Source organism: Sesamum indicum, linkage group LG4, assembly GCF_000512975.1.
Source record: "Sesamum indicum cultivar Zhongzhi No. 13 linkage group LG4, S_indicum_v1.0, whole genome shotgun sequence".
In the NCBI taxonomy this organism is placed as follows: Eukaryota; Viridiplantae; Streptophyta; class Magnoliopsida; order Lamiales; family Pedaliaceae; genus Sesamum; species Sesamum indicum.
In genome coordinates, this window is record NC_026148.1 from 9,655,774 (window position 1) to 9,683,034 (window position 27,261).

The following is a 27,261-nucleotide window of genomic DNA, read 5'->3' on the forward strand; positions in this document are numbered from 1 at the left end:
AAAATTTCCTTTTCCTTTCTGGGTAAATTGTTTGGGTTATTTATAAGGTCATTTCTGCTGATTCTGTAGATTTGATCGTGATTGGAAGAAGATTGAAGCATTTGTTGGATCTAAGACAGTCATTCAGGTAATTTCATGTACTTCATGGCTTCCTTTCACTAGTAGGGGATTAATTGTTTTTTTGAGCAATTACCTCTAGACAGACATATATGGGGACATGTGACAGGCCGACAGCGCCTGTTTGCTTTCTGGATTAACTTCTCCAACATCTGAGTTTGCAAGGATGGCTTTTAGGGTTGAGGTGGTCTTTGTGACTAGTGACACCTTAGCTAAGTCTAATAAAAAAAAGATATCTAGTTGCATGAAATGGAAATGCCATTGTACTTATTGTATGCTTCATGGTGATATGTAGTACTCAGGTTATAAGATTGTACTTACAGAATCCAAATTGATTGTCTGGTAATCAATACTACTGAAATCTTCTAATAAGAGTGTCACTGACTGTGCCCTCTCTGCTTGTCAGCTGGTTGTTCTTTTGTTAAGTATACTTGCCATCTTTTCGTCAGGCACATATTTCTTATCGACGGCTTTCCTGTACTTGACTTTGCTGCTGAGTTCATCCCAATTATGTCAATTGTTTTGTAATTGAATTTCGAACACTTTGTGTATACTCTGTGAATAAGTAATTTTTCTCAAGATTTGGTTATGATAGTGATTATTTGTTTATTGCTAGTGATATGTGATGAGTTTGTAACCTTGTAGATACGTAGCCATGCACAGAAGTATTTTCTTAAGGTTCAAAAGAGTGGAACCAATGAACATCTACCTCCACCTAGGCCTAAAAGGAAAGCTGCTCATCCCTATCCACAGAAAGCTTCGAAAATTGGTAAGAATATATTATTTGTATTAAGTCTTGTGAAGTAGCTAATCTTAAAAGTAATGTAGCTTATTTCTGGCTACTTTTGAAGCTCCGGTGGTTTCTCAAGAGCTATCATCATTCCATGCATCCTCTGCTGTTCCTGATCCTGGATTTATAAGGAGGCCAGATTCTTCTGCATTAGTAGGAAATCCAGATACGTCCATACCTGGCTGGACAGACAAACCTGTGCACAGTACCAGTTTTTCACATGTCACTAGAGGTTTACTTTGTTTCTGTGTCTATCAGAAGATTCAGATTATTTTATTCAATGGCTTTAGGGATTTTTCAGTGTCTATATAGAACTTTTCCAATTTATGTTCTGTTGCAGAAGATGCTAGATCTGCTGGACAGTCACTGCGTAACATTTACTCTTGTGGTAGTACTGAGAGCACTCCAAGGACACGGCCCACAGGTGACAAAACCAAACAACTGAAACTTGAACTACCAATGACAGGTGCTCACATGTTTGTATTGGTTGGTGGCTTCATGTTAGTGATAGTAAGACTTGAAAATAAACAAGGGATTTAGCTGACAAAGAAAGGGGAGGGAATGAAGTCTCTACTTTTAGGTTTTCCCCATCCTGTACAAAGCACTAGTATATCACTACAGCGTCGTATCTATCACTCCAATTTGGGATTTCGTAATACATTCAAGTATCATTTAGATGGTCATAGTACTTTTATTGACTTCAAATTTACTAGTATTTTATTTATGGTGGTCTGTAGTAAAGTCTAAAAATTCAAGAAAGCCTGATGAGCATAAACTTGATGCATAATCCAAGAATAAAAGGCGAGGCGAGGCCATAGACTTCCTAGGTGCAGAATGTTATCATTCATCCTTTATCTGTTAAGATGATTTTATGTATGTTGGGCACTGTATTGAGCTTATCTTGCATTTGGCGACAAATTTTACATAAAATTGTTATTATGCATAAATTTGGTGCATGGTAAATATGCTAAATAATACATATTTTTGGGAATGCCAGCACTCTGAAGTATGTCAATAAGCAAACATGCAACATGTACACCAGCTGCGGGCTCTCTAAGACTTGCCACAAGTAACAGGATTCATGCATAATAACCATCTCTGGAGATTACAAGGCAACAGTCAGATGAGATTATTAGCTCAAGAGATTCTTACAAGGCACCACTCATGTTATGCATGAACAGTTACCTGTGGCAAGTCATAGAGAGCTTCAGCTGGTGTAAGTGTTGCATGTTTGCTTATTGGTATACTTCAGAGTGCAGTCATTGCTAGAAAATATGTATTATTCAGCATATTTACCATGCACTGAATTCTCCTGCTGCAGTACATGCCCGCTTTTCTTTTATCCGTCGACATGATTCCTTATTTGATGTTGAAGCTTCCAACATCTGTACTTTTGCTTTGACAGTTTTGCTACTCTATTTTTGAACCTTTCTCTTTGTCCTGTAATTAAAACTACTGTAGTGATATGCTACTGTGTTATTTCTGAACAGTTAGTATCCTTTATGCATTTGATTATTTATCAACCTTTGTTTCTTTTTTGATTGCAGTTCTTCCTGATTTTGCTCAAGTATACAGTTTCATAGGCAGCGTCTTTGATCCAAAAGTGACTGGCCATTTGCAGAAACTGAAGAAGATGGACCCAATTGACATTGAGACGGTATGGATTCTATGTTTGGTGGTCCTCTAACTACATTTTCATGCAACAAAACTATACGACTCTGGTTGAATTACTAATGGGCTTATGAAATTTTAACGGAGATAAGGAACAGAATAAGTTAATGGAAGGATGACCCTTTGAGTGCTAGCTGTCCTGTCCCTCTGGGTCTCTCATACATGCTTTTTGGTGGAAACAGAATGTTATTTCTTCGCACAAAAACATTCAATTTTTAATTGGCAGCAGATGTCTTACTTGTATGCTTTAGCTTTGTATATATTTTCTTTCCTCATGTGGGCTCTTGAACAGGTATTATTGTTGATGAGGAATCTCTCCGTCAATTTGGCTAGTCCTGATTTTGAGGATCATGTAAGTGCAAACTTTTTGCTGTGTACCAAGTGTTGGCACAATGGCTGCTTAAGTAGGGAACTCTTTGTTGCTGTTTCTTTCTTTTTTCCAATAACTATGTCGTAGTTGCTAATTTGCACATGCTTATCTGTGCTTCCTCCATCTTTTTATGTAATTGGTTTAATTTTGAATTAATTATTACTGGGTACTTGGATATCATGTGATCTGTCTAAGATACTACTGTTGCAGAGAAGGCTACTTTCATCATATGAGATTGACCTGGAGAAGGACCATGCTTTTGACGGAGCCGATCCCATCCTTGGTAGTCATCCTGAAGATGCGGCCTAATTGGGGCGTCGTTGGTGTGTTTATATTCTTTTGACATCTTAGGAATACTGTTGATCAGTCATCATCATATTCATGATGATTGTTGGCCTAAATGTGCCTGCTCTTTTGATATCAAGATGCGGGCTAACATTCAGCGACGTCCTGGAGCTATAGAAAGTTGTTAAATCCTATACATGTAATTACTGTTTCTTGTTATAACATCTCCTGGCTGTGCAGTTAATGTATCTTGTACATATTGACTAGATAAAATAAAATGAGAGTAAATTGTATTGCGGGAATGTAAATTCTGAAAACTGGTTTGTAAATGCAAATTTTGATCCACTTGTGCAGCTGTTTCTAAGGATGTCAGTTTAGTTTGTTGATTAATCTATATGTAGAAGAGATGAGCTGCTTCATGTATGAATTTAAATTTCATTTCAGTAAAATCTGCTGCACTGTGTGACCTCCTGTGTTTTCTGTTTGACATTTAGAGAAATAGTTTGTGTTTTCTTTTACTATTTTTACGTATTCTGAAAGATGGAGTTTAGTGTTCTATATCCTGCTATTACCAAGTAAAGTGCGCGCTGCGTCCAGGTGGAGGATCGATTTCCAGATCAGTTTACGAATGACAACCACCTGGTATATTGAATCTTTGATTTTGAGAAAAAATAGTCATGAGAAATCAAGATATACGTTTGAGGTAATAAAAAATCCAGAGATTGGTTCTTGGTCAATGTTGATGTTAGTACAAAATATTATTAGTACAATTAGTGTTACAGATGAAAGAAATCTTAAAATTCTAAATAAAAAGAAATAAATACTGTTTACTTGGATTATGAATTCCTAACAATTTCCATTGTTGGCGAACTGGGCTGTCGAGAGCTCAAAGAAAGTGTAGTTATCAGAAAAAGAAAGCAGAACATAATTAGAAAGTACATGCTCACTGATTTTGGAAACATTTCCACAAACGGGCCTCTTTAGCTCTATTCCTTGGAAAAATAGATTCTCCAATGCTGTCCAAGTGCTTGAAAAATGTATATCTGAATCGTTTGTTGAGCAATATTGTTCCAAGGATTCCCCAAAATCCAATAATGAAACCAAGTCCGAGTGTGACATAAAATCCTTGTGTTATAAACCCATCATCTTCAGATTCTCCTTTTGTTATTACATTGCCACTGTTGACTTTTGAATTTGGATCTTGATAAGATTCATCTCCCGGGCAAGACTTATTGAGTGGTCTTCCACATAGGCCAGCATTACCTACATAAGCTGATACAGGAAAAGTAAGCCCTTGACCGTTCAGAGGAATTCTTCCAGACAAGTCGTTGTAGGACAAGTCCAAGACTCCAAGGTGGCTCAGAGTGCCAAGACTAGTTGGAATACCACCTGAGAGGTGGTTCCTTGAGAAATCAAGAAAATTCAAGGACTTCAATTGCCCGATGTCTGAAGGAATGGGTCCGATTAAATTATTCCAGGAGATGTTGAGTCCCACCAAACCAACTAATTTTGTGATGCCCGAAGGTATTTCACCTGCTAAATTATTGTTTGAAAAATCGATTAGCTTCACGAGTCCCAAATGATTTGTGTACTTCACCTCCATTCCTTTCCACATGAAATATGCACTTTGAAAGGATTTGATGTTTGATATTTCCCATGTGTAATCTGATGGAACTTGCAATGTGCCCCAAGGGTTCGAGAATGGATCAGGATTCAAGTCTGTAGTCATAGCATTGAAATCTTGAAGACACTTTGGTATAACTTCGGAAATCTTGTTGGAAGAGATGTCTAAGATTTGAAGGTTTGCTAGACGACATAGACTCCAAGGCATGCTACCATAAAACGCATTAGACCGAAGGACAAGAACTCTTAGCTCAGGGAAGCTATCCCCTATCCAATCTGGTATTCTCCCAATAAGTCTATTATCCCCAACATCAATCATCTCCAAACTCGTGCAATTCCTCATAGATGTGGGAAGTTCACCTGAGAGACTATTGCTACGTAAATGCAGCAAAGTGAGGGAACTAAGCAAGCCAAATGAATAAGGTATCTCCCCGGACAAGTGATTGTTTGCTAAATTAAGAAATCTTAACCACCGAAAATTGGCGAAACAATCAGGAATCTGGCTAGAGAAATGGTTGTCTGAGAGGTCGAGCAACCCCCACTCTTGGACATAGCACAAAAAATCTAATGAACCCGAAATTTTGTTTCTTGATATATCCAATGTCGTTGCACGTAGACGAGAACGAGGTACCAAGGCATCTCTTAGTCTTGAAACACCGTACATTTGGTTGTTTGATGCATTCAGATGTATGAGTCTAGGAGATACGAGAACCAACCAGCTAGGTAAGATGTCTGAAATCCCAGTATTTGATATATCAAGATGTTCAAGTTCTTTCTGTGTTATGATCCAGGCAGGAAAATATTTCCCTAGTTTACAATGCCTCAAGCTCAAATAACCTAGTTGGAAAGTAGGAACCCAATAAGGGTCGAACTTGACTTCCAGAAACGAGTTAAAAGATAAGTCCAATACTCGTAACTGAGAGAGGCTTCCAATGCTTTGAGTTAAAGTTCCATTAAACGTATTATTGTCTAGATGTAAAAATCCCAATGACGAAGAAAATGATAGATCAGGTATTGGACCACTAAGCCTGTTTGAAGACAAAGCAAGAAAATCAAGCTGGGGAAGTTGTAGGTGGCCTTCTTGGATGGATCCATTCAACTGGTTTCTCTCAAGTCGTAAATGAATCAAGGAAGAAAATCCTGACATGTTGGGGAACAATCCACTTAGATTATTCCAACTCAAATCAAGGTACTTTAGTTTTTTCTGTACCGGCCCAGACAAATTCATTATTAACTCGGAAAAGTCCACAGTCAAATTACTTCCATACATGACTAAGCTTGTTAAACTGCTCATATTCCCAAAATACTTAGGAATCCCACCTTGGATATCGCATTGACTGAGATCAAGAAATTCAAGTAACACCATCTTCTCAAAAACATCAGAAATGGGACCAGCCATGCTGTTACCAGCTAGATTGATAGATGTCATACCAGTGCCGCTGAAGTTTGAGAACCAACGGAATAACATCATGATTGATGGATAAGAGTTTGATGAGAGATCAAGAATGGCAAGAGGGGCGGAACCATTGATTTTGGGTAGCAAAGAAGGAGATATTTCTGGGAGAGCTCCCTCAGCCAAGTATAACTCTTTTAAGGAAGTCAGCTTGCTTAGTGGTTGTAACCAATTGGTTGCTTTTGAGAGGTTTGTAGAACTCAGGCCAAGGTGTTCAAGTGAATGAAAACTAAGGACCCAATCAATGTTTTCACTGTAGCAGTCGTTGTAGGAAATATCAAAATAGAGCAATTTGGATAGGTTCCCTATTCGACGTGGGATTGGCCCACTGAAATTAGAACGAGCAAGATTGAGATACCGTAGTTTGGTGAGTGAAGCAAAGAACTCAGGAATCGGGGCATGCTCAAAATCATTAAAACTGAGGTCTAAGTATCGCAAGTGCTGCAATTCAAGTAAAGAAGTGCTAATCTTACCTTGTAATTGACCCAGATTCAATTGTGTGACATGATTGGATCTATTATGACAGTGAACTCCCCTCCATTCACAACAGTCATCCCTTTTATCATCATCGTTGCCCCAAGAGGTGAGTTGACCATAAGTGTCGACAAGCTCATCTTTAATGTTGAGAAGAGCTTGTCTCTCCCTGTCCCAGCACCTGACGGCTCTATTGGTGTTATTGAGTTGTGAAGAATGTACGAGGATGGACATGAAGGTTACTGCTACTAGTAACAGGACAAGCAACAAAGCAAGAAGCCGAAAGCACTTCATTTTAGAAGTGATGGTTTGTGGGATGAAGTCAAATATGGCTGAGTTCTGTTTCGGAATTGGATGTGATCGGTTTTTGAGTCTCTCTTGCACCATTAATCTTTGAGATATTCTTGTTTTTGTTTAAGCAAAAGTCAACAAAGAAGACGACATTCGAACTTGACTTAGCTTAATCAATGTAAATCAACCCTACAAGATAAACCCATAATGGCTCTTTTAATTATACGCGGATTCTAATGCATTTTCTATTCAATTCAATATGCATATTTTACGTATATAATAACCACATTCATATATTTTATTTAAAATAATATTATATACATATGACATGTCTATATTGAATGACTTTTTATGTACATAAAGTGGGTATATTGATTGGAGTTGGAGAGACAATATATACGTCTCTCTTTAATTCAGAAAAAATAGAGCTATATGCCCATAATGCTTGACTAAATTTATTTAAAACATATTTTTAAACTCATTCATTTATAAGATGTTGTTATATTATTATAATCTTTTAATATATTTTTTAACAATATATAAGCTCTGAACATATTTTATAAAATATTTTAAAAAGCTTATAAGCTCGCAAAACCCTTCCAAGTTGGTAAGATTAGACTCTATAACTATAAGATCATTGGTTCAAACCTCATAAGAGGGGGTTAATTATTATTTTTTATTATATAAAAGAATAGATTATATAAATATAATTTAAATAAATTATATAATATTTAAAAAAAGAATTTTTTTAAGAAAAGTGCCATGTTGTGGATCAGATCAACGACATTAAATTCATGAATTGAATTCATATTTTTATTTTTTTTATAAATTAATTATATTTAATTAATTTTTAACAATATATTAAAATTTTAAAAGTACAATGTTAAAGTTATATTAATTTTAAAATACAATGAACTATACAAATGTAATAGTGTATACTTTTTTATACAATCTAAAAAGAAATACACTATTGCTTATTAATAATATAAATTGCTTTAAGACTCATAATTTAAGTCACATCAACTTTCACCGACAGTCTTTAAAAGCTTCTCATCCTGTTCTTTACCCAAAGCATGCTCAATTGTTCTGTTAATTTTTAACAACATATTAAAATTTAAAAAATCATAATGTTAAACTTGTATTAACTTTAAAACTATAATAAACTATACAAATGTAATAGTGTATATTTTTTTTATAAAATTCTAAAATAATACAATGTATTTTTTTATACCAAATGGTAATAGTGTAATTTTTTTTCTAAATTATAAGAAAATATACACCATTATACTTGTATAATTTATTGTATTTTTAAAATGAATACAATTTTAATATTATGATTTTTTAAATTTTAATATGTTGTTAATAATTAATTGAAATAATTAATTTATAAAAAAAAATAAACAAGATGAATTGAATGTCGATCCATGATTTGATTGTAATTTTTAAATAATATTTTTTTTAAAAATTATGTCAAATATCAGAGGAAGTAGTTGTAATTTAACTTAAAAGTGATTGAACCACATCAATATTAGCCCACTACCCGAAAGACTAATTTTATAGGTCCAACCCATTTTCCTGCGCTTCTGCAGATCCCCATAAATACAAGCCCGTGAACTGCAAATATAGGAGGGGATGAGTTAGATATTCGGGTATTCGGTCTAACCCAATGTGATCCTGAACCGATTTTACCTGGGATCGCAAATCCCAAATTCGTCTATGAAGAACGGATCTAATTGTATTAGTGTTTATAATTGATTTCTTCTGTGTAATACTAATCGATAGGGCCTCATTGGTAAGTGCTACAAGATCTCTTACATTGGAACCCATGGTTATGGACCCAAATCCGTTAGTATGAAACATTTTCTTTTCCAAGTGCAATCCCCTAATATATGAAAGAGTGAAAAAGTACTTTCGTTGTTGTGGAATAAGAAGTCTTCGTACTAAGTTATATTGATTACGGGCACTGGGTTGTGGGTATCCTACTAATGGGCCTTCAGGGAGTGGGCTTTATGTGGGCCTGGGTAACATACCCTGCCCATATATTCGTATATAAAAAACCCTAAATCTTCACAACTAGGGCTTCGTTTCATCTAGTAGCTGCTGTATCCTCTACGTTCGCTTCTCTCTGCAGCGCCAATCTCTCAGCAGCCATGGTGCAACTCTCATCTCCTTTCTCCATTGCATTCGCACAGAAATCTGAGTTGTTTTTTGGTTTTTATTCTTTTGAACTTCTTTGCGCAATTAGTTCTATGGAGATATGGTTTAGTTTGATTAATATCTTTCTCTATTTTGCTTCAGATCATTCCAGAGAAGAACAGGAGAGAGATCTCCAAGTACCTCTTTCAAGGTAAGAGTAAATTTGTGTTTTAGCATTCAAGCTGTGTTTACATGCATCTTGATTTCTGATTCGGATTATTATGGTTATGTATGTGTACAGAGGGTGTGTGCTACGCGAAGAAGGATTTCAACTTGGCGAAGCACCCGGAAATTGATGTCCCTAATCTCCAGGTGATTAAGCTTATGCAGAGCTTCAAATCAAAGGAATATGTGCGTGAGACCTTCGCATGGATGCATTATTATTGGTATCTTACTAACGATGGAATTGAGTTCCTCCGCACATACCTTAACCTGCCCTCGGAAATTGTTCCCGCCACGCTGAAGAAGTCTGCCAAACCCCTTGGCCGTCCCATGGGTGGACCCCCTGGCGATCGTCCTCGGTAAGTAAATAAAATTGTCAATTTTGATGTGTCTGTGTTACTAGGCTTGTGGTTTTTATGTATTATATATGGTTTAGAATGTATGATAATGTGAATGCTAGCAATGCTTTTGGAAATCCGTTTGTTCATTTAGTTGTGCTGGAGATAATGGAACTCTGGTGCTCATGTTTTCGTCAATCATAATGCATAAGGATGTTTCTTGTTTCTATAATTTTTAGGTGGGGTGTGCGTATTCATGTGTGTTTGTTCTTTTGTAGACACGCCTGAGTATGTGGTTTATTTAGTGTTCAATAAAGAAGTTGCTCGGGTTTTTCATATGCTTGAAACTGTTGCAATAAAATATTTAAATTTGCTGTTATGTAAAGTTCTAGTTTTATATCTTATTCTCGGATAATGCATGCAGTATTTATCAGATGGTTTGTTTTTGTTGTAGTTGTTGTCTGGGATTTGCAATATTCGAATTTTGGATATGGTTGTTTTTTCTTTTCTTGATGTCTTGTTGATTAGTAGTGCAAAATGAATTTGATAGTTTGGCTCGGCAAACATTTGAATTGTAGACCATTTTATGATGCTTCATCTATTGTTGATGCAAAGTTGGGCTTATCAGTTGGTTTATTTTTATTGTTTTGATCTTATATAAGCATGTTTTGTAATGTATTTCTATGCTCTCATTGACCGTGTATCTGTTCTGTTAACACAGTGGACCTCCCAGATTTGATGGTGACAGACCAAGATTTGGTGATCGTGATGGCTACCGTGGTGGGCCAAGAGGACCACCAGGTGAATTTGGTGGCGAGAAAGGTGGAGCACCTGCTGATTACCAGCCTGCCTTTAGGGTAATTTCAATTTACTGAGTTCTGTGTTTATAGGCATATAGCTGTTGCATTCACATGCCATGGGTAGTATATGTCTGCATTGTTCTAGTTCTGCTCCAGAGCATGATCAGCATGAGTAACATATTTAATACTCCGTAATCTTGTTTGTCTAATGCTTATATAGATCGAAATATGTTTATAAGATTTGTGTGCGGATTGGTCATTGATTCTTGTCCAGCTACACTACTGTTGTAGCTGGATTCTTATTAAATTTTCCGTGTATGTTCTCTCTTGTTAAATACCTCGACAGACCTCACTGTTGTCATTTTTCTACACTAGTACCTTCTCCTTGGTTTGTTTGTGGGAAAGGTTCACAGTTTCGATAAATTTCTTCTTAGGATTTAATTCTATTGGAGTTCGTTTGAGTACCTATTGTTTTGTTCTGCGCATCTTTATTGATTGAGTTGAAAGTATTGAACAATGGACTGTGATTAATCGTGCTGTTCAAACATCTATGTTCTCTGTTGTACTTCTTCAACATATTTGCTACCACACACAGCAAAGAAAAATGACTTAAGTTACCATCATCTAAACCTTGACTTTGTTGGACTTGCAGGGTCCTGGTGGGCGTCCTGGATTTGGCCGAGGTGCTGGTGGATTTGGTGGAGCGCCTTCAAGTTAACTTTGCTAGGTGCTCATTTCTTAATAGTTCTTGTTAGGACGCACATGGACGAAAATTATGTTGGACCTGAACTTAAATTCTGCATTGAGATATCGTTATGTACTCTGCTGTTAGTTTACAATTTTGGTTACTTTGAAGTGTACTTGTGTCGGGCTTGTTTAAGTTGTGTGCACTTTTTGCCTGCTATAAAGTATTTTCTCTTGGTGGTATATGCGTTGTTCCCTTTGCCCCTTAACCCCCTACACCCCCCCCCCCCCACCCACCCGCTCACCCAAATTTCCCCTCCCTTTCTGTGGTTCAAACTTAAAAGATGCACAATATGCTTGAGAAGTGTGAAAAATCAATTGATCAAATCTCCGATGATTTAGAAAAAATAGTTGAAACAAATACCTGTTCAGTCTGTATAAATCATTAAGATGATAAACTCCATAGAAACTCAACCAATAATTTGATTGATCATTTGTTAATTCAGGGCTAATAGAAAATTTCACAGGTCTGTTTAAATATACCAACAAAAACGTTTCAATGTCTGATGTAAATTGGTGAAATTTTCCTAAATAAAAATATAGTTATGTAATTTTGCAAAAAATTCCATAACCTTGTTGTCTCTGCCTCTAAAAAGTTTAGAATTCAGATTGGGTCTGATTGAAGTTGAACTAATTATTTGATGGTTTGATTCAACAAAATTTAATTTTAGTTAGAATTTCATGCCACCTGTTCTCTATACTTCAATCTTGAAGAGTGGTTCGCAGCCAATCTTCTTTGGTTATCTATGATCAAGTACGGTTCTCTATTCTGTTTTACTTATCTATGATCAAGTACAAGTTTGTGTTGTCTTTCGTTTCTTTTCTTTCGCTTTTTGTTCGGGCTGAATTAGACCGTCTTCTGTCATTGAAATTTGTCTCTGTCAACTACTATCGTTATACTTTAACTTAGAAACGACCACTGCGTCACAGAATCTGCACACAAGAGTACTACGCGCACATTGAACGCTTAGACAAATTGTGATAATCTAGCTACAGTTTTGACCAGTCTCATTGGGTTTTGATGAATCAGAACTTGAACCCAGGGCCGTGCAGCTTAGGAATCGAGGAACTGATAGTAGCAAAGACAAAGAAAGCATAAATAGTAGGAAGGCATGATTAGAGAAACTAGAACACCATATTTCAAATTTCATCTGAGACACATTAAGCGGCAACCACCTAACACAATCACAGAACCATAACACACCACCAGAAAAGAAAAGAATGGAAACTGCAAATGGACACTCGGGATTACACAGATGCGTAGCTGCACTTTCTCAGTCTCTCAGAAGCTCACACCATTAAGAAAATTGTGTATTAAGTTCCATTCACAGGTGTCTAATCGACCTCTTCCATTTTGCTCTCCTCATTGCCCTCTTCCTCCAAGGCTGGCATGTCTGCATCCTCAGCAGCTTCGTCCTCATCAATGCTCAGACCAAGTTTCAACATCCGATGAATTCTTGATGCAAAGGTGTTTGGATCATCCAAGCTGAAACCAGAAGTCAATAGAGCTGTCTCAAAGAGTAGAAGCACAAGATCCTTGACTGATTTGTCGTTCTTGTCAGCTTCAGCCCTCTTTCTCAACTCTTCCATGATTCCATTGTCTGGGTTGATTTCCATGGTCTTCTTGCTTGACATGTAGGAACTCATGCTGCTGTCCCTCAAAGCTTGAGCCTTCATAATCCTCTCCATGTTGGCAGTCCAACCATATTCCCCAGTCACGAGACAGCATGGAGAGTCGACAATTCTGTCGGAAATGACAACTTTCTCAACTTTGTCACCTAGAATGTCCTTGATCACCTTACAGAGGCTCTCAAATGACTTCTTTTTCTCCTCCTTTTTCTTCTTCTCTTCCTCGGTTTCATCATCCAGCTTCAATCCCTCCTTGGTGGCAGAAACTAACTTCTTGCCATCGTATTCTTTCAGCTGCCCAACTGCATATTCATCGATGGCATCAACCATGTAAAGAACCTCATAGCCTTTCTTTTTGAGACGCTCCAAGAACGGTGAGTTCTCAACAGCCTTCTTGCTCTCTCCAGTTATGTAGTAAATATCCTTCTGGCCTTCTTTCATTCTTGTGACATAGTCTTTCAGGCTAGTCAGTTCATCACCACTCTTGGTTGAATGGTATCGGAGCAAATCAGCCAATTTAGCCCTGTTCTGGCTGTCCTCGTGGATGCCCAGCTTCAAGTTCTTTGAGAAGGCCTCATAGAACTTGTTATAATCCTCCTTGTTCTCTGCAATTTCATTGAACATCTCAATGCACTTCTTCACAAGATTCTTTCTGATGACCTTCAGAATCTTGTTCTGCTGCAGCATCTCACGGGAGATGTTGAGGGGCAAGTCATCAGAATCAACAACACCTTTGACAAATCCAAGGTACTCAGGGATGAGCTCCTCACAATTGTCCATGATGAAAACCCTCCTAACATAGAGTTTGATGTTATTCATCTTCTTTCGCGTGTCAAAGAGATCAAAGGGAGCCCTCTTTGGAACAAAGAGGATAGCCTTGAACTCAAGCTGGCCTTCGACAGAGAAGTGCTTGACAGCAAGGTGATCCTCCCAGTCGTTAGTCAAGCTCTTGTAGAAAGAAGCATATTCCTCCTTTGTAATTTCCTCTGGCTTGCGGAGCCAAATTGGTTTCTGCTTATTGATGAGCTGCCATTCATGAGAAACCTCCTTAATCTTCTTTTTCTTTCCCTTTTCTTTCTCCTTGTCCTCGTCAACCTCCTCAACATCACCCTCCTCTTCCTTCTTTGGTTCGTCGTCTTCATCATCACTAATCTCTTTCTCAGTGGTCTTCTCCGTCCACAGGTAAATAGGGTAGCTAATGAACTCAGAATGCTTCTTCACAAGATCCTTGATTCTCCTCTCCTCAAGGTACTCCAACTGCATAACCAACAGTAAACCAGATCAGTATCAAGTCTTCAACTAACAACAAATACGTGTCATTTGAATTTACAAGAACTTACTCTGAACACAGGATTCATTTTACCACTACGTTTATATGGCTGAAACCGTAGATTCTATTTTATTAGAGACAATATTAAGATAGCCTGCATGCTATTTACCTGATCCTCCTTCAGGAAGAGGGTTATCTTGGTTCCTCTGCCTAGCTGCTCGCCATTAACATCCCTCGTAACAGTGAATGAACCGCCAGCTTGTGATTCCCAGATGTACTGTTCATCATCATTGTGCTTGGTGGTGACAATTACCTTTTCCGCAACAAGGTAAGCAGAGTAGAAACCAACACCAAACTGACCAATCATGCTAACATCAGCACCAGCTTGCAACGCCTCCATGAATTCCTTTGTACCAGATCTTGCAATCGTCCCCAAGTTGTTCACCAAATCTGCCAAATTCCATACACAAAAAGTATTCATCAGTAACCAGTTGCATTTTATCCAGTAGCAGAGGTGCTCAAGAATTTATTGAAACACAATTTTCCTTGCAGAACATGGACACTGACCTGCTTTAGTCATGCCGATGCCACTATCTATGATGGAGAGCGTCTTGTTAACCTTATCCGGCACGAGGCGGATAAACAGCTCCGGTTGAGCATCGAGCTTGCTCTTATCAGTCAAGCTCTCAAACCGGATCTTGTCCAAGGCATCGGAGGCATTGCTGATCAATTCCCGGAGGAAAATTTCCTTGTTGCTGTAGAATGTGTTGATGATCAAGCTCAAAAGCTGGTTGATCTCAGCCTGGAAGGCAAAGGTCTCTGCGTCCGCCATCTGATTACCACACAGGACTATCAAGCAAAGACGATGATCTTTGAATGATTTGCAGACGAGAAGAGCGAAAGCAAGAACAGATATTTCGAGGGCTTTTGGAACTTTTGGTGATGAGAGAAAAATGCAGGATGGTTCTATATAATCAGGGAAGAAATTCTAGGAGGTTCGATTGGTTAGCGTTAGAAGCGGAGGAGAAGCAAAGCAGAAACGATGTCTTGGACTTGGGGGGTTCTGGAGCCTTCTACTCCTCTCTGGAAATGTTCGTTAGTCCTTCCCTTCCTTCTTTGCCCGCACAAATTTCACATTCCACGCTTTTAGTGTCTGAAATGAAGTCGTGTTAGCTCAATCTGTACAAACCACATTCAGAAAACAATTATTACTATAAATTAATGGCCTTCTCACGAAATAATTATCTTTTTGGTTTCTTAAAAAAAAAAAAAAGAAATTACTTTTGGCATTTTAAGGCGCTATTGTATTTTCGAATTTTCAAATTTGCGGCATTTTAATAATTCTTCTTTATTGTTAACTTCTTTGAATGCATTAGTTTAATTAGTTATTATATTGGTAATGATGGAAAACTCACTACTATTTACGAATAATTGCACCGTTCTCCTTCAAGATTTGGTATAATAGCAAGAAATTATTTTATGATTTGAAAAATTACATTTAGTACACTGAGCAAATAGATTTCTTTATTAGTAAAAATTCATGAAAACATTAACAAATAAATTGAATGAAAATTTATATTTACCCTTGATTATTTTATTACTGATTTATTATAAGTCGAACAAATCTTTTTCTAATCAAAATAGCCTTTTATATATATTCATATATATGATCATACACTAATAATATATGTGGATGTCCTATATTCACCCTTATAAGGATGATTTGATTAGAAAATAATTATTTAATATGCAATAAATCAATTAGGAATAATTATAAATTTTTTATTGAATTTTTTTTATCAATATCAATAAATTGTTGAATTTTAAGTAAGAAAAAAAGTATTTATTAAACTGAAATAAACTACAAGAATACTAAATATAATTTTACAATTAATAGAAAATCTGAATATCAAACCTTAAAGAAAGACGTATAAACCCTTGATGTTTATTGCACGTTAAATTCTTGAAGGGTGTAACATTATTTTGACAAGCTTTCAATTATTGTCCAAATATATATATATATATATTATCAAGCTTTCCAATGTAAAAATTTCACATATAATAATTAGGTAGGAGATTTCAAATTGGGGTCATAGCTTTGTGTGGATGTCATCTCCAAAGGGCCATTTTTTTGGCTAATGATATTTCTTCCTCGCTGAAAAATCACACATTCACATTTTGCAATGCCTCTATTTAAAAAAAAAATTACATTGCTTTAACGACAATAGTGATGGATGTGATCTTGATGTTCTCAATTAGACTGCACCATAAAATATTCTGAATTTAGTGATTTTTTTAAAATCTAAATCTTAATATAACTAACCTAAAAATTAAGGTACTCTATTATAACATTTAAATTCCTTACTGAAATTAAGCATAATTTATACTTTACTATTAAGGTATATGCCTTTTTTTATGTCTGACAATTTTTTTAATATTTAATTTTAGTTTATTTATTTATTTATCCACTTCCCACTTTTCATCGTCTTTTGATAGTTATTTCTCTTTTTGATAGAATATATTATAGCTATTTTTTTAAGTTTGGTATAATTACGAATGTCCTTTATTATTTGAAAAATTATCAATATCCTCCTCAATTGAAAAATAATTATGTAGTCTTTAGACGGTGACGTGTACATTATCATTTTACCCTTATTGAATTTTTTCTAAAAAATAAAAAAAATATAGAAAAATTTGAGGGTGGATAAAATAAAAATCTAAGAAATATTAATTCATAAAAATATTACAAAAAATTACAAAATATATATAAAATTATAATTTATAATTCGAAAGAGTATTTTGGTCAGTTTACAAAAAAAAATTAGATGAAAGTCTAACGGAATGTGCTCGCTGTTAGATGTAAGCTAAATGTGGTATTTATAATTTTGTCAAATTTTAAGGGATGTAATTGTAATTTTTATTCTTATTAACTTTTTACCACTACTTTTTAAATTAATAAAATATTATTATTATTTTTTTGTATCTACTTTAGTAAAACTCAACCCCACTGCATATGTAATAACGCCTCTCTTTTCTCGAGTCAAACCAGTGACATAGCTGGAACGGCAAAGCTGAAACGCCTCCGCCCACTGCCACCGTAGCGCCCCACCAATGAGTGCTCTATTCTGCCATGGCTATCAAATCGCTGAGGAAGAAATCTAACAAGCGTTCGTCAGAATCAAACCCCTATAATCCGCCCAGCAATTCCATGGCGCCTCCTACGACTTCGTTTCTTTCGAATCACCGGATGGTCCCTTTACTGATTTCGGCTCTTCTGTTCGTGTGTTTTCTGATTGTTGTAAGCATTTCGTCCAATATGCGCAGCGCGCTTGGTTCGGACCCAAACGTGGATCGAATTTATGGTGCTGAAGTTGTGAATAGGTTCCCCCATGATCCGAATGCCTTCACTCAGGTCTGTTTCCTTTTAATTTTGATTTTGTTTTATCTGAATTTGGTGGGTCTTTTCTAGATTTTGATGTCACTGATAGATAATGATCCAATCATTTATTGGTTTTTAGGTTAGTTATGGTGGTTGGGTTGTAACTCCTACTAAAAATTTGACGCATGCATCTTCTGTTATCCTTTTGTCGTTCCTCTCTATGATAACAGATTAAGTGGAATGGGTGCTTGCAATAATAATCATAATGTTGAAAATACATTTTATTCCGGGTGTGAGTAAAATAAGATATTTGCTTCCCATGTGTTGGTTGCCGTTTTATTGGCATTCCGCACAAGTACATGATCCGACATGAATTTTATATGATCTCTGTGAATATTAGTATACCTACACATCCATTATGTATAGCTTTCGATGTCATCTGCGTTCTGTGAAGGCTTTTTCTGTCATTAACTTCAATAGAATGTTAAGAGATATAGAGATTCTAACATATTGCTTTGAGTTTTATGGATGCACTTAACAACACCAGGTTTGCTTTTCAGGGGCTTTTGTATGGAGGAAATGATACCCTTTTTGAATCAACTGGACTTTACGGACATGTGAGTTTGTTTTACCATTTTTGTCGTTGTGATACATATATCTATTAGTATATTTTCCCATCTTGCAAATTTGGTTCTGCTGTTTCAAATTATACCCAAGCATTTGATAACAGGTAGCTAGTTTAAAGAGCAAAATCCATATCTGAGAAAATATATTAAATGGATACAGCTTGTGCATTGGAGAATTGATAAGCATGTTACATATCAGCTTTAGAAAGTGGACAATTTTCTTTCTATTAAAGACTTGAATGCCTGTAGGTGGTGCAAAATCGTCTGTATTCAGAAGTAAAGATTGGTCTATTTGGGGATGACTGTCAAAATATTGCCACAATAAAAAGTTTAAAAAAGTCCCATCAATTTATATTTCTTATTTATTGGTAATATTTCCAGGATAGCATTGTCAATAGGCCTCTGTGACACCTGTTAATAATGATCTTAGGCTTATTAGTTTCATACTCCGCAATTATCATGTGAAACCTAAGCGTAACAGTAATATTCCAAATTGTATACTGTATAAGCACTCTCATGCTGCTTGTACGTAGTTTTCTGCTGCGTGCGTTTTTGTTCCTTAATTATGGCTTAACTATGCAGCGTTTCTCCTGAATTGATGTATTTTCTGTTTCGCTATCTTAAATTGCAGTCATCTGTTCGCAGAGTTGCTCTTCAGACAGGGGAGGTACAAATGTGTAGATCAACCACAGATCTGGAGCTTCAGTTTTTCTTTGGTTTTGCTTAAAACTATCTTAAATATTATATTATCTATCAATATCCCTTTTGTCTAGAACTTCAAGTTTAGTATTTTTTATATCTTTGACGGATCATTTGTGGGAGAAGAACAACTTTGTTTCTGAATTTCATAAGCATTAGGAGACATGTACATGGTCACTCTAGGTTATGTATATCTGAAGTGCTTCTGTTTCTTGTTCACAGATTGAGGCTATTCACAGAATGCAGAACTCTTACTTTGGGGAGGGGCTAACTCTTTTTGGTGACAGGTATGTGCAAAACAGTTTTTGTCATTTTTTGTGCTTTACCTTTATTCAGTCGATCAAACTCTGCAATAGTACAATGTCATTTTAGAATAAACATGTTCATAACCATAGAAAGCTTATTTTTAGTGTTCTAATTCTGTGCAGAGATGTTAGGATTACCGTTAGTTATCTTTTAACATTGTTCTGTTTTTATGTTCGTGTGTTGGTACTGTCCTTGTAAAGCCTGTGCTAACTTGAACTAGTTGAAAGTTCTGTTTTAGTTCATCTATTTATGTTCAATTTTAAAGTAAATTGCTTGTTCTAATGCATGAATCCTGTGTACTTTTGTAGGTTGTTTCAAGTTACTTGGCTGACGAAAACTGGTTTCATGTATGACCGAAATAACTTCAGCAAAGTTTGTGCTTCCGCTTTTTATTACTTTCTAAGTAATCTCACTGTATATCTTCATGCTATTTGAGTTTAATCAAACTTTTATGTACGGATTAAATTACATTTTAGTGCTTTTACTTCTCATTTAACGGTGTTTCCTAGCTTGTCTTCCAGTGGTGCGCTGGCTGATTCTCTCACCTAACATCTTCACTGTAGCTTTTGAATTTTTGAAATTTTCCCTAAATTGAAACACACCAGAGATTAGTAAGGCGTCAGACTATAGAATACCAACACTTCTGAACTTATCATGTGATATTCATTTTCAACTTTGAACTTTGCATATACGTATATAGATATCTTTATGTCAAAAGTTGATATTGGCACCATGATATTTTCTAGTGACTAAATACTGAAATGTGTCTTATGTTGAGTTCTGTGAACTCCACTGTGCTAGTTTATGTGCAAAATAAATGATATGGCGTCATAGGGATTAGAGGTTTTTTTCTTCTCCTTAGGGTGTTTGTTCTAATGTCTAACTGGGTCGTGGACCAGTTTTAATATATATTTATAATGGAAACATATTCAGTTGCAAAAAGGCTTGGGCTTCTAAGTATCATCCTATTACTTAGTTGCTGCCTCAATGCCGAGTAATATTTGGTCCCTTTGGATAAATTTCAGAACTAATATGCATCTCAAATGTTGGTCTCCATTTAGGTGGTTAACATGGTTTCAACTTTCAATCATTTTGTGCCGCAATGTTGATCTCTCTATTTAGGTGAACTCTGTAATAAAAGGTTGTTCATTGTTGGTTTGTCTCTGGATATGTCTGGACCTTATGCAGATTCGGAGGTTTACTAATCACATGCAAGATGGATGGGGGTTGGCAACTGATGGAAAAGTTCTATTTGGAAGTGACGGAACGTCAACCTTGTATCAGATTGACCCTCAAACATTGAAAGGTTGGAATCATTTCTTTCTAAGTATCTGATGACATTGCCATGATGCTTTAAGTATATTCTTCCTCAAGTTCTTATGTTCTACTTGTATATCTTATGCAGTTATTGAAAAGCATACAGTGAAGTACAAAGGAGATGAAGTAAACAACCTAAATGAACTGGAGTATGTGAATGGTGAAGTATGGGCAAATGTTTGGCAGGTTCATTATGGAAATTCCATTTTTCTGCTCAATTCTGAATATGTTTTTCCATTCAGTCTCATATATGTATTGGGATATTCATGGCGTTGGATTGATATATCTCTCATCACTCTGCTAGACTAATTGCATTGCAAGATTATCGTCTCAAGATGGTGTTGTATTGGGATGGGTATACCTTCCAAATTTGAGGTTCTTTCTCCTATTCCTATTTTGAAATACTCATTGATCAGATAAACCTTTTCTCCTAAGAGCTCAATAAGCTCATCACTTATTGATTTTATTACAGGGAAGAATTGGCAACGGCTGGAAACATGGTAAAATGTTTCACATGATGTGTATCTGAATAAGTATTGGAAACTAATATCTTTAGTTATTGTTACAATTAAATGCAATTTTTCAGGGAATCGATGTTTTGAATGGCATAGCATGGGATAAGGAACAGAACCGTATATTTGGTAAGCTCAGCTATGTTCTGTCAGTATCACATCTCTCTCCCTCTGTCTGTGTGCGTCTTTGACCTCATATGTCGCACTTAATCTGTAGTTTTCTTGCAGAACTCTCAATTTACATAAGCTAACCTTGTGTAAGCATGTAATATCAACACTTTCATTTTCTTTATACAGTGACTGGAAAGTTATGGCCAAAGCTATATGAGATCAAGTTGCACCCAGTGGAAAAACCATTCCATGATGATATCAAGAGACTCTGCATGCCGCCTCCAGTCCATTTTGAAAGACCATAGAACTGATACACTTTTTTGAAATCTGTGTGTCGGCAACGCATAGTTTTCTTGTAAATTTTACTCGAAAACTAATTAATCCAAATCTGTATTTACTGGATCTCCTCAAGTCTTTACTGCCTATATTACAAGAGCTGAACTAATTACTAATTTGTCCACCGGGCAACAACAAGAAGGAAGCTGCTATACTGACTTTTTATTATACTTTTCTTCTCTGTAAGATTCAGGAATACAAATTGCAACTTTTGAATTCAGTTGTTACCAGCTTTATGTCTTTTTTCCTGAATAGAGATCTATGATGAAAAGTGAAATATTCGTGGATAAATATATAAATAATATTAATCTTTGTGTCTTCTGAAACCTTAACAATCTCATCATAAACGTGTCTAATATTTGTGGCTGTCTTTAAGAAGGCTTGTAACTTCTAAGGTTTCCATTTGAGCTGTATTGATTTGTGACGATGTAGTTTATAATTCATAACATTATAGTTTTCTAATCTTAAATTTGTTGTTAAAAAAACAAATACATTAAAGATGGGCACTCAGACTGGAACTATGCAACAATGAGAGGTTTCTTTCCTTAAACTGTGAACGTTAAGAATAGTAATCCGTACTAAACACCAACTGAAAACCTTAAAGAAATAAATAAAAAATCATTTTTTATTTAAAAAGAAAAGAAGAAAAAAGAGTCATATTTCTCACCACTTTATCTAATTCAGTTAGTCATCTACAGTTTGAATTCGAGAAGAGTTGGAATTAAACCCAACTTCTATACACATTCAACACCACTTTCCTCATCTCTCGTAATTCCTAATGCAATCCAAGAACCAATAATCGATCATGTCATTCAACGTTTCATCCATCAAGCACAACCTCTCCAAGCCAACGTCATTCTTTGGACTCAAACTATGGGTTGCAATCATCATGTGCATTGTTTTAGCCCTCTTACTTTTTCTAATCTTCACTCTTGTTTTCATCTCTTTCAAATTCAGAAGAAACCGCAAAAAATCAACAAAATGTGTAGTATTAAAGAGACTTGATAATCCTTATGGCCCTTGTTCCATGGACCGGAGGCTGTTGTCCCGACACGGATGGGACATAGAGATGAGTATTGGGACCCCAGAAAAGCAGGTGATGTACACTGATCATCAGCGCTCTAGTAATGAGAGAATCTATGATGATACTGACAATGTGGCTGTTGTGGAGTGTGTGGCTGTCGAGACGGGGCCTGTCAGCCGGTATACTTTGATGGAGATCGAATCAGCCACTAATGGACTGGCTTATGAAAATGTGATTGGGAGTGGAGACTTTGGAATGGTTTTTCATGGTTTGCTCATGGATAACACTCAAGTTGCTGTCAAGAAGTTGTTCAGTCACAGGTAGTTTTGTGTTTGTGAAAACTAGATTTCTGTAGGAATTTTTGTTTGATAAAATGAAACCTTGTATTTTTGTGTTTGACAGAAGTGGCAAGAGAGTTTTCACGAGAGAAGCGGAAGCAATGTTGTTGATCAGGCACAGGAACCTGGTGAAGTTATTGGGATACTGTGCTGAAGGAAAATACAGGTTTCTGCCATTTTCCCTGATGATAATTCAGAAGTTTAAGATATTTAACTCTCAAATTAAGCATTCCTTTTGTTTTCAAATTGATGATCAGGATGCTTGTGTATGAATATGTGGAAAATGGGAATCTTAAGCAGTGGCTTCACCAGTGCCAAACGGAAGTCAGCCCGCTATCATGGGACATTCGCATGAAGATAATCATAGGAATCGCGAAAGGGTATATTCTCTACTTGAACTTATTATCAACTTTCTTGGTTTGTTAATGTAAACTTTAGCTTGTGTAACACTCTATCAAGAATTGTTTCCTCAGTTTAGCTTACCTCCATGAAGATACCGAGCCTCCAGTCGTCCATCGAAACCTGAAATCAAGCAACATACTACTTGATCAACAATGGAATCCCAAGATTTCTGATACTGGGATCATGAAATTCTTAGGTCCCGAGTGGAATCATTCAACAGCTGCTCCTACCACAGGGATGTTGGGGTAAGTCGTTTACTTGTCGGAAAACAAGAAAATTGTTCACTAATCTTACACGTAGGAGTAGTACATTTGATCTTTAACTGATTGGTCTAGCATATTGTGATGGATATCTAGTTACATTGCTCCAGAACACAACCGAACTTGTGGTTCAGATGGGAAGTGCGATGTTTACAGCTTTGGGATACTTATAATGGAAATAGTATCAGGGAAAAATGCAATACAAGCAACTGTAAATGAAATAGAGGTTTGGTGAAATCTCAAGCAGAACTCTCTTGAAAGCTTTTGCATGACACGATCCCCTTAAATCAAAACTTGTGATCTGTAGGAATATTTGGTGGATTGGGTAAAGTACATGGTAGCAGAAGAAAACTACGACACTCTAATCGACCCCAAGTTGCCTGAACTGCCGTCCATAAAGGAACTGAAACGCGTTCTGCTAATTGCTCTCCGCTGTGTGGATTTTGAAGTCGAGATAAGGCCTAAAATGGGAGAAATCATCCATATGCTTGAGCCGCGGGACTTGCTACTTAGTGATGTAAGAATGCATCATCTCTTAGCAGAATCATGTCTTATATTACCAGAACTTTCATCGTACTCATACTTCATGTTTGTTTTGTGCAGGAGAATTTCGTTAACAGACAACTTCTCAACAAAGTTCCTTGAGAGAAAATCGGCTGCCAAAGTTTAGAAACAGCATTCAAACTCAAAAGTGGTTTCACTATTCAAAAGAACTCAGAGCTATCACTGTTCTTGCCATCTTCCAATGCACTTATTATTTATCTGACCTTTGCTATTCATGTCAGGAAAATGTCTTAGGTTCCATTTGTTTCCTCGTACAATTTTGTTTTTCCTAGACAGAGGTAGTCTTCTTGACTCTGCTAAAACATACATAAATCAGGGTCTTAAAAACTGTTTTTACTATGAACTTGAATGTGTATCCATTCAGTTAGCACCAAGAACAATAGTTCATCAAAATCAAATACATAGACCTAAAAAGATTTCAAAACTTAGTTCAATATAGGACATCAAACAAAACCTAAGCACAGTTATCCTCCAGGCAGCAGAGCCAAACTCAAACCTTCCCAACACCAACCAAACACGTCTTCAACTCAACCAAATCAATAGGCAGCACATCAGCAGGGAAAGCACAATCCACTTGTTTCTCTGGTAAAAGATCACATGGCTTTGGGGTCACTCGGCTTGACACCCCTGCAATATCAGTACAGTTCCATGGCAACTTCTTCTTCTTCTCAGACAGAAAAATGGAAGATTTGAGCTCAATGGTCACATTAGATATGCAGATTCCAGTAAACGGGTCATTTTGGATTCCTGAAAGATCACCAACTATTGTAACATTCTTCCCTACCATGTCTCTGTAATTTATGTTTGTTATTTCAGGAAGTGCTTTGGGGTCGTACCCTTTGTCAGGGTGTGAGCCATAAGCTCCTGTCATCCAGAAAACATACTTCATAGTATTCATGTTAAAGTTTCTAACAAATATGTCCTTAACATAGGCTCCCCGTCCGGGTGCTGTCTTGATTCTGACACCTGACTGTGAGTTGATGGCATAGATTTCTTCTGCTCGAACATCTTGAATCCCCCCAGACATCTCACTTCCAAGGGCAATGACAGCGCTGTCAGGTGAAATGCATGTGAACCTTCTGATGCTTAGATGCTGGGTGGGCATCCCGAATTTTATCCCGTATTCATCCCATCCGCTTTTCACTGCAATGCAATCATCGCCTGAGACAACATAGCTGTCTCGTATGCGTGTGTTTGAACAGGAATCTGCAGGAAAACATGGAGGAAATGTCTTCTAATTCATTCACTATTGTTATCTCAAACACCAAAACACACACAGACCTGGATTGATCCCATCTGTGTTTGGAGAATCAATTGGTGCAATAATTGTCAGGTTTTCGATTATGACATTACTGCAGTTTCCATACAAGATAAATCATCAAAGTACAAAGTCAGTAAGATCGAGTGCACTAAATATCAGAACACCAAAGTCATGTTTGAGCACAAAAACTGGACATACCTGCAGTAAGTCGGATGGACATGCCAGGAAGGAGAGTTGATGAGAGTAAGATAAGAAATCTGAACCTGATCTGAGTACAAGATCTCAATCAAGTAAGGTCTAGTGTTCTTAAGCTGATGAGCCTTGAATTTTTTCCACCAGGTTACACCTTGTCCGTTGATCGTTCCATTCCCTCCTAAAAACACATCAAAATTCATTAATTTTTTCTCAATTGCCACCGAGAGTTGAGGATCAAGATTCTTGCCAACAGCCCTTGTGTCTTAAGCTTACTTAAACATTCCAAGACTGGTTTAAGTTGTAAGTACCCGTAATGACAACATCAGTTAGGTTTGTCCCAAAAATAAGACTGGCAAACCTTTTCCCTGGAGCATCTCTTCCTACACCATACGATGGCAACGGATCGATCAGAGGATAATCCGACTCTTCCTGTAATACTTTCACATTGTTAGAATCTACAAACATTTCTAAGAGAACTGTCAGAATTCAAGCACGAACTAAACAATAAAATCAAGAAAAACAGTAAACTCTCTTTTCAATACTAAAATGTAAAGTGATGGACTGAAGGTACAACCTGAGACGCAAGAAGAACAGCATCCTTGTGAATATAAAGCGTAAAATGGCTAGTGAGATCAAACGATCCCGTCAGCCACCTTCCAGGGGGGACAACAAGCTGCGCCCCCCCGTCAGACGCAACGCTGCTCAGATTAGCAATGGCGGCCTTAAACACAGCCGTGTTCAAGGTTTTTCCATCACCTATCCCTCCAAAATCCGTCAAAAGTGCGGTATGTTTCCGACAGTTAATCGCTGAGTATTGGATTTGTTCTTTCCGGCAGTCGAAATCTCTACTTTGCACCACGTTCAGACACAGCAATCCCACTACAATACAGGCCAAGAACTCCCCGACAACCTTCACAAACACAAGAAAAAATTCGATCAACAAACATGGTTTTGGAAACGAAAACACATGCAAATTCAACAAACACTTACATGGGATTTCACGTAACTGCACATTTTAATGTGTGAAAAAAACAATATTTGGATCGATATGAGAGCCCAAAGGCATGTTTTCATGGATTTATATAGAAATTAAGAGGGTTATAGTAAATTCCATATATTGTCATAATCCAAGAAAATCCATGAAATTCATGCAATTAGGGTAAGTCAATAATAATGCTCCATATAATTAAGTTGACAGAATTTGGAGTTAGATTGTGTGCAGTATCCTTCAAGAGGCATTTTCTAAAGATGTGAGAAAAGGCGCAGCAGCCCTTGATTTTCTTTTCAACCTAATTTTGTAATAAATCAACCATGATTCTGCCGATTGATGGAGGTTCTGACTCAACCCTTTTCTTGAATAAATATGCTTAATGGGAGATTATGGTAATCCCATTCCTGTTTGAATTTTCTGTCACACTGTAATATCACATAGTGATATGTGTTCTTTTTTTTAATATAAAACTGTAATTAAAGTGGAGCCACATTCGTAGATATGACATCAATGTATTACTCCAAAGTATGGTAAAAAATCTTACAACATCTTCAATTCGGATTTTCGAATAATGATATTTCTTTTTTAAGAAAAAATAAATACAATTTAATTTTCAACAACTAAAATACCAATTAACAGTATCGTATATTTATAATCAAACAATAACTATTTTTAAAGAAATAGACCAATAACTACATTATTAAAGTAGATCAATAGTATCTGTATA

General features: G+C 36.5%; 6 protein-coding genes and 1 pseudogene across 10 annotated transcripts in view; 4 read left to right on the forward strand and 3 right to left on the reverse strand.

Annotated features, from left to right (window-relative positions):
* LOC105160430 (protein REVEILLE 6) overlaps positions 1 to 3,541 on the forward strand; it is a 4,183-nt gene extending 642 nt beyond the window's left edge. The window contains exons 2-8 of one of the 5 annotated variants that reach the window (XM_011077799.2): positions 70 to 127; positions 763 to 886; positions 969 to 1,139; positions 1,248 to 1,373; positions 2,455 to 2,564; positions 2,871 to 2,930; positions 3,159 to 3,541. In XM_011077799.2, the coding sequence (XP_011076101.1) occupies positions 70 to 127; positions 763 to 886; positions 969 to 1,139; positions 1,248 to 1,373; positions 2,455 to 2,564; positions 2,871 to 2,930; positions 3,159 to 3,257 (748 nt within the window). In that variant the 3' untranslated portion in view covers positions 3,258 to 3,541. The remainder of the gene's footprint in view (positions 1 to 69; positions 128 to 762; positions 887 to 968; positions 1,140 to 1,247; positions 1,374 to 2,454; positions 2,565 to 2,870; positions 2,931 to 3,158) is intronic. The other 4 variants (XM_020693609.1, XM_011077800.2, XM_020693606.1 and 1 more) reach the window with 4 other exon arrangements.
* On the reverse strand, positions 3,964 to 7,282 carry LOC105160695 (probable LRR receptor-like serine/threonine-protein kinase At4g36180). The gene has a single exon (XM_011078175.2). It carries the CDS (start codon positions 7,168 to 7,170, stop codon positions 4,177 to 4,179), a length of 2,994 nt encoding a protein of 997 aa, XP_011076477.1. The 5' UTR covers positions 7,171 to 7,282; the 3' UTR covers positions 3,964 to 4,176.
* On the forward strand, positions 9,089 to 11,497 carry LOC105160432 (40S ribosomal protein S10-1). Its single transcript, XM_011077801.2, has 5 exons — positions 9,089 to 9,227; positions 9,373 to 9,421; positions 9,512 to 9,791; positions 10,492 to 10,627; positions 11,223 to 11,497. The coding sequence occupies exons 1-5, from the start codon at positions 9,225 to 9,227 to the stop codon at positions 11,286 to 11,288; spliced, it is 534 nt and encodes a 177-aa protein (XP_011076103.1). The 5' UTR covers positions 9,089 to 9,224; the 3' UTR covers positions 11,289 to 11,497.
* LOC105160433 (heat shock protein 83) lies at positions 12,415 to 15,319 on the reverse strand. Its single transcript, XM_011077802.2, has 3 exons — positions 14,781 to 15,319; positions 14,383 to 14,663; positions 12,415 to 14,200 (listed from the first exon to the last, which is right to left on the reverse strand). The coding sequence occupies exons 1-3, from the start codon at positions 15,043 to 15,045 to the stop codon at positions 12,650 to 12,652; spliced, it is 2,097 nt and encodes a 698-aa protein (XP_011076104.1). The 5' UTR covers positions 15,046 to 15,319; the 3' UTR covers positions 12,415 to 12,649.
* On the forward strand, positions 17,215 to 21,729 carry LOC105160434 (glutaminyl-peptide cyclotransferase). Its single transcript, XM_011077803.2, has 11 exons — positions 17,215 to 17,625; positions 18,153 to 18,209; positions 18,850 to 18,885; positions 19,140 to 19,204; positions 19,532 to 19,595; positions 20,412 to 20,529; positions 20,629 to 20,726; positions 20,845 to 20,915; positions 21,013 to 21,040; positions 21,127 to 21,181; positions 21,350 to 21,729. The coding sequence occupies exons 1-11, from the start codon at positions 17,344 to 17,346 to the stop codon at positions 21,466 to 21,468; spliced, it is 993 nt and encodes a 330-aa protein (XP_011076105.1). The 5' UTR covers positions 17,215 to 17,343; the 3' UTR covers positions 21,469 to 21,729.
* On the forward strand, positions 22,515 to 24,214 carry LOC105160696 (annotated as a pseudogene).
* Positions 24,251 to 26,819, reverse strand: LOC105160435 (probable polygalacturonase). The gene is made up of 6 exons (XM_011077805.2): positions 26,534 to 26,819; positions 26,118 to 26,453; positions 25,852 to 25,972; positions 25,547 to 25,721; positions 25,369 to 25,439; positions 24,251 to 25,293 (listed from the first exon to the last, which is right to left on the reverse strand). Exons 1-6 carry the CDS (start codon positions 26,615 to 26,617, stop codon positions 24,578 to 24,580), a joined length of 1,503 nt encoding a protein of 500 aa, XP_011076107.1. The 5' UTR covers positions 26,618 to 26,819; the 3' UTR covers positions 24,251 to 24,577.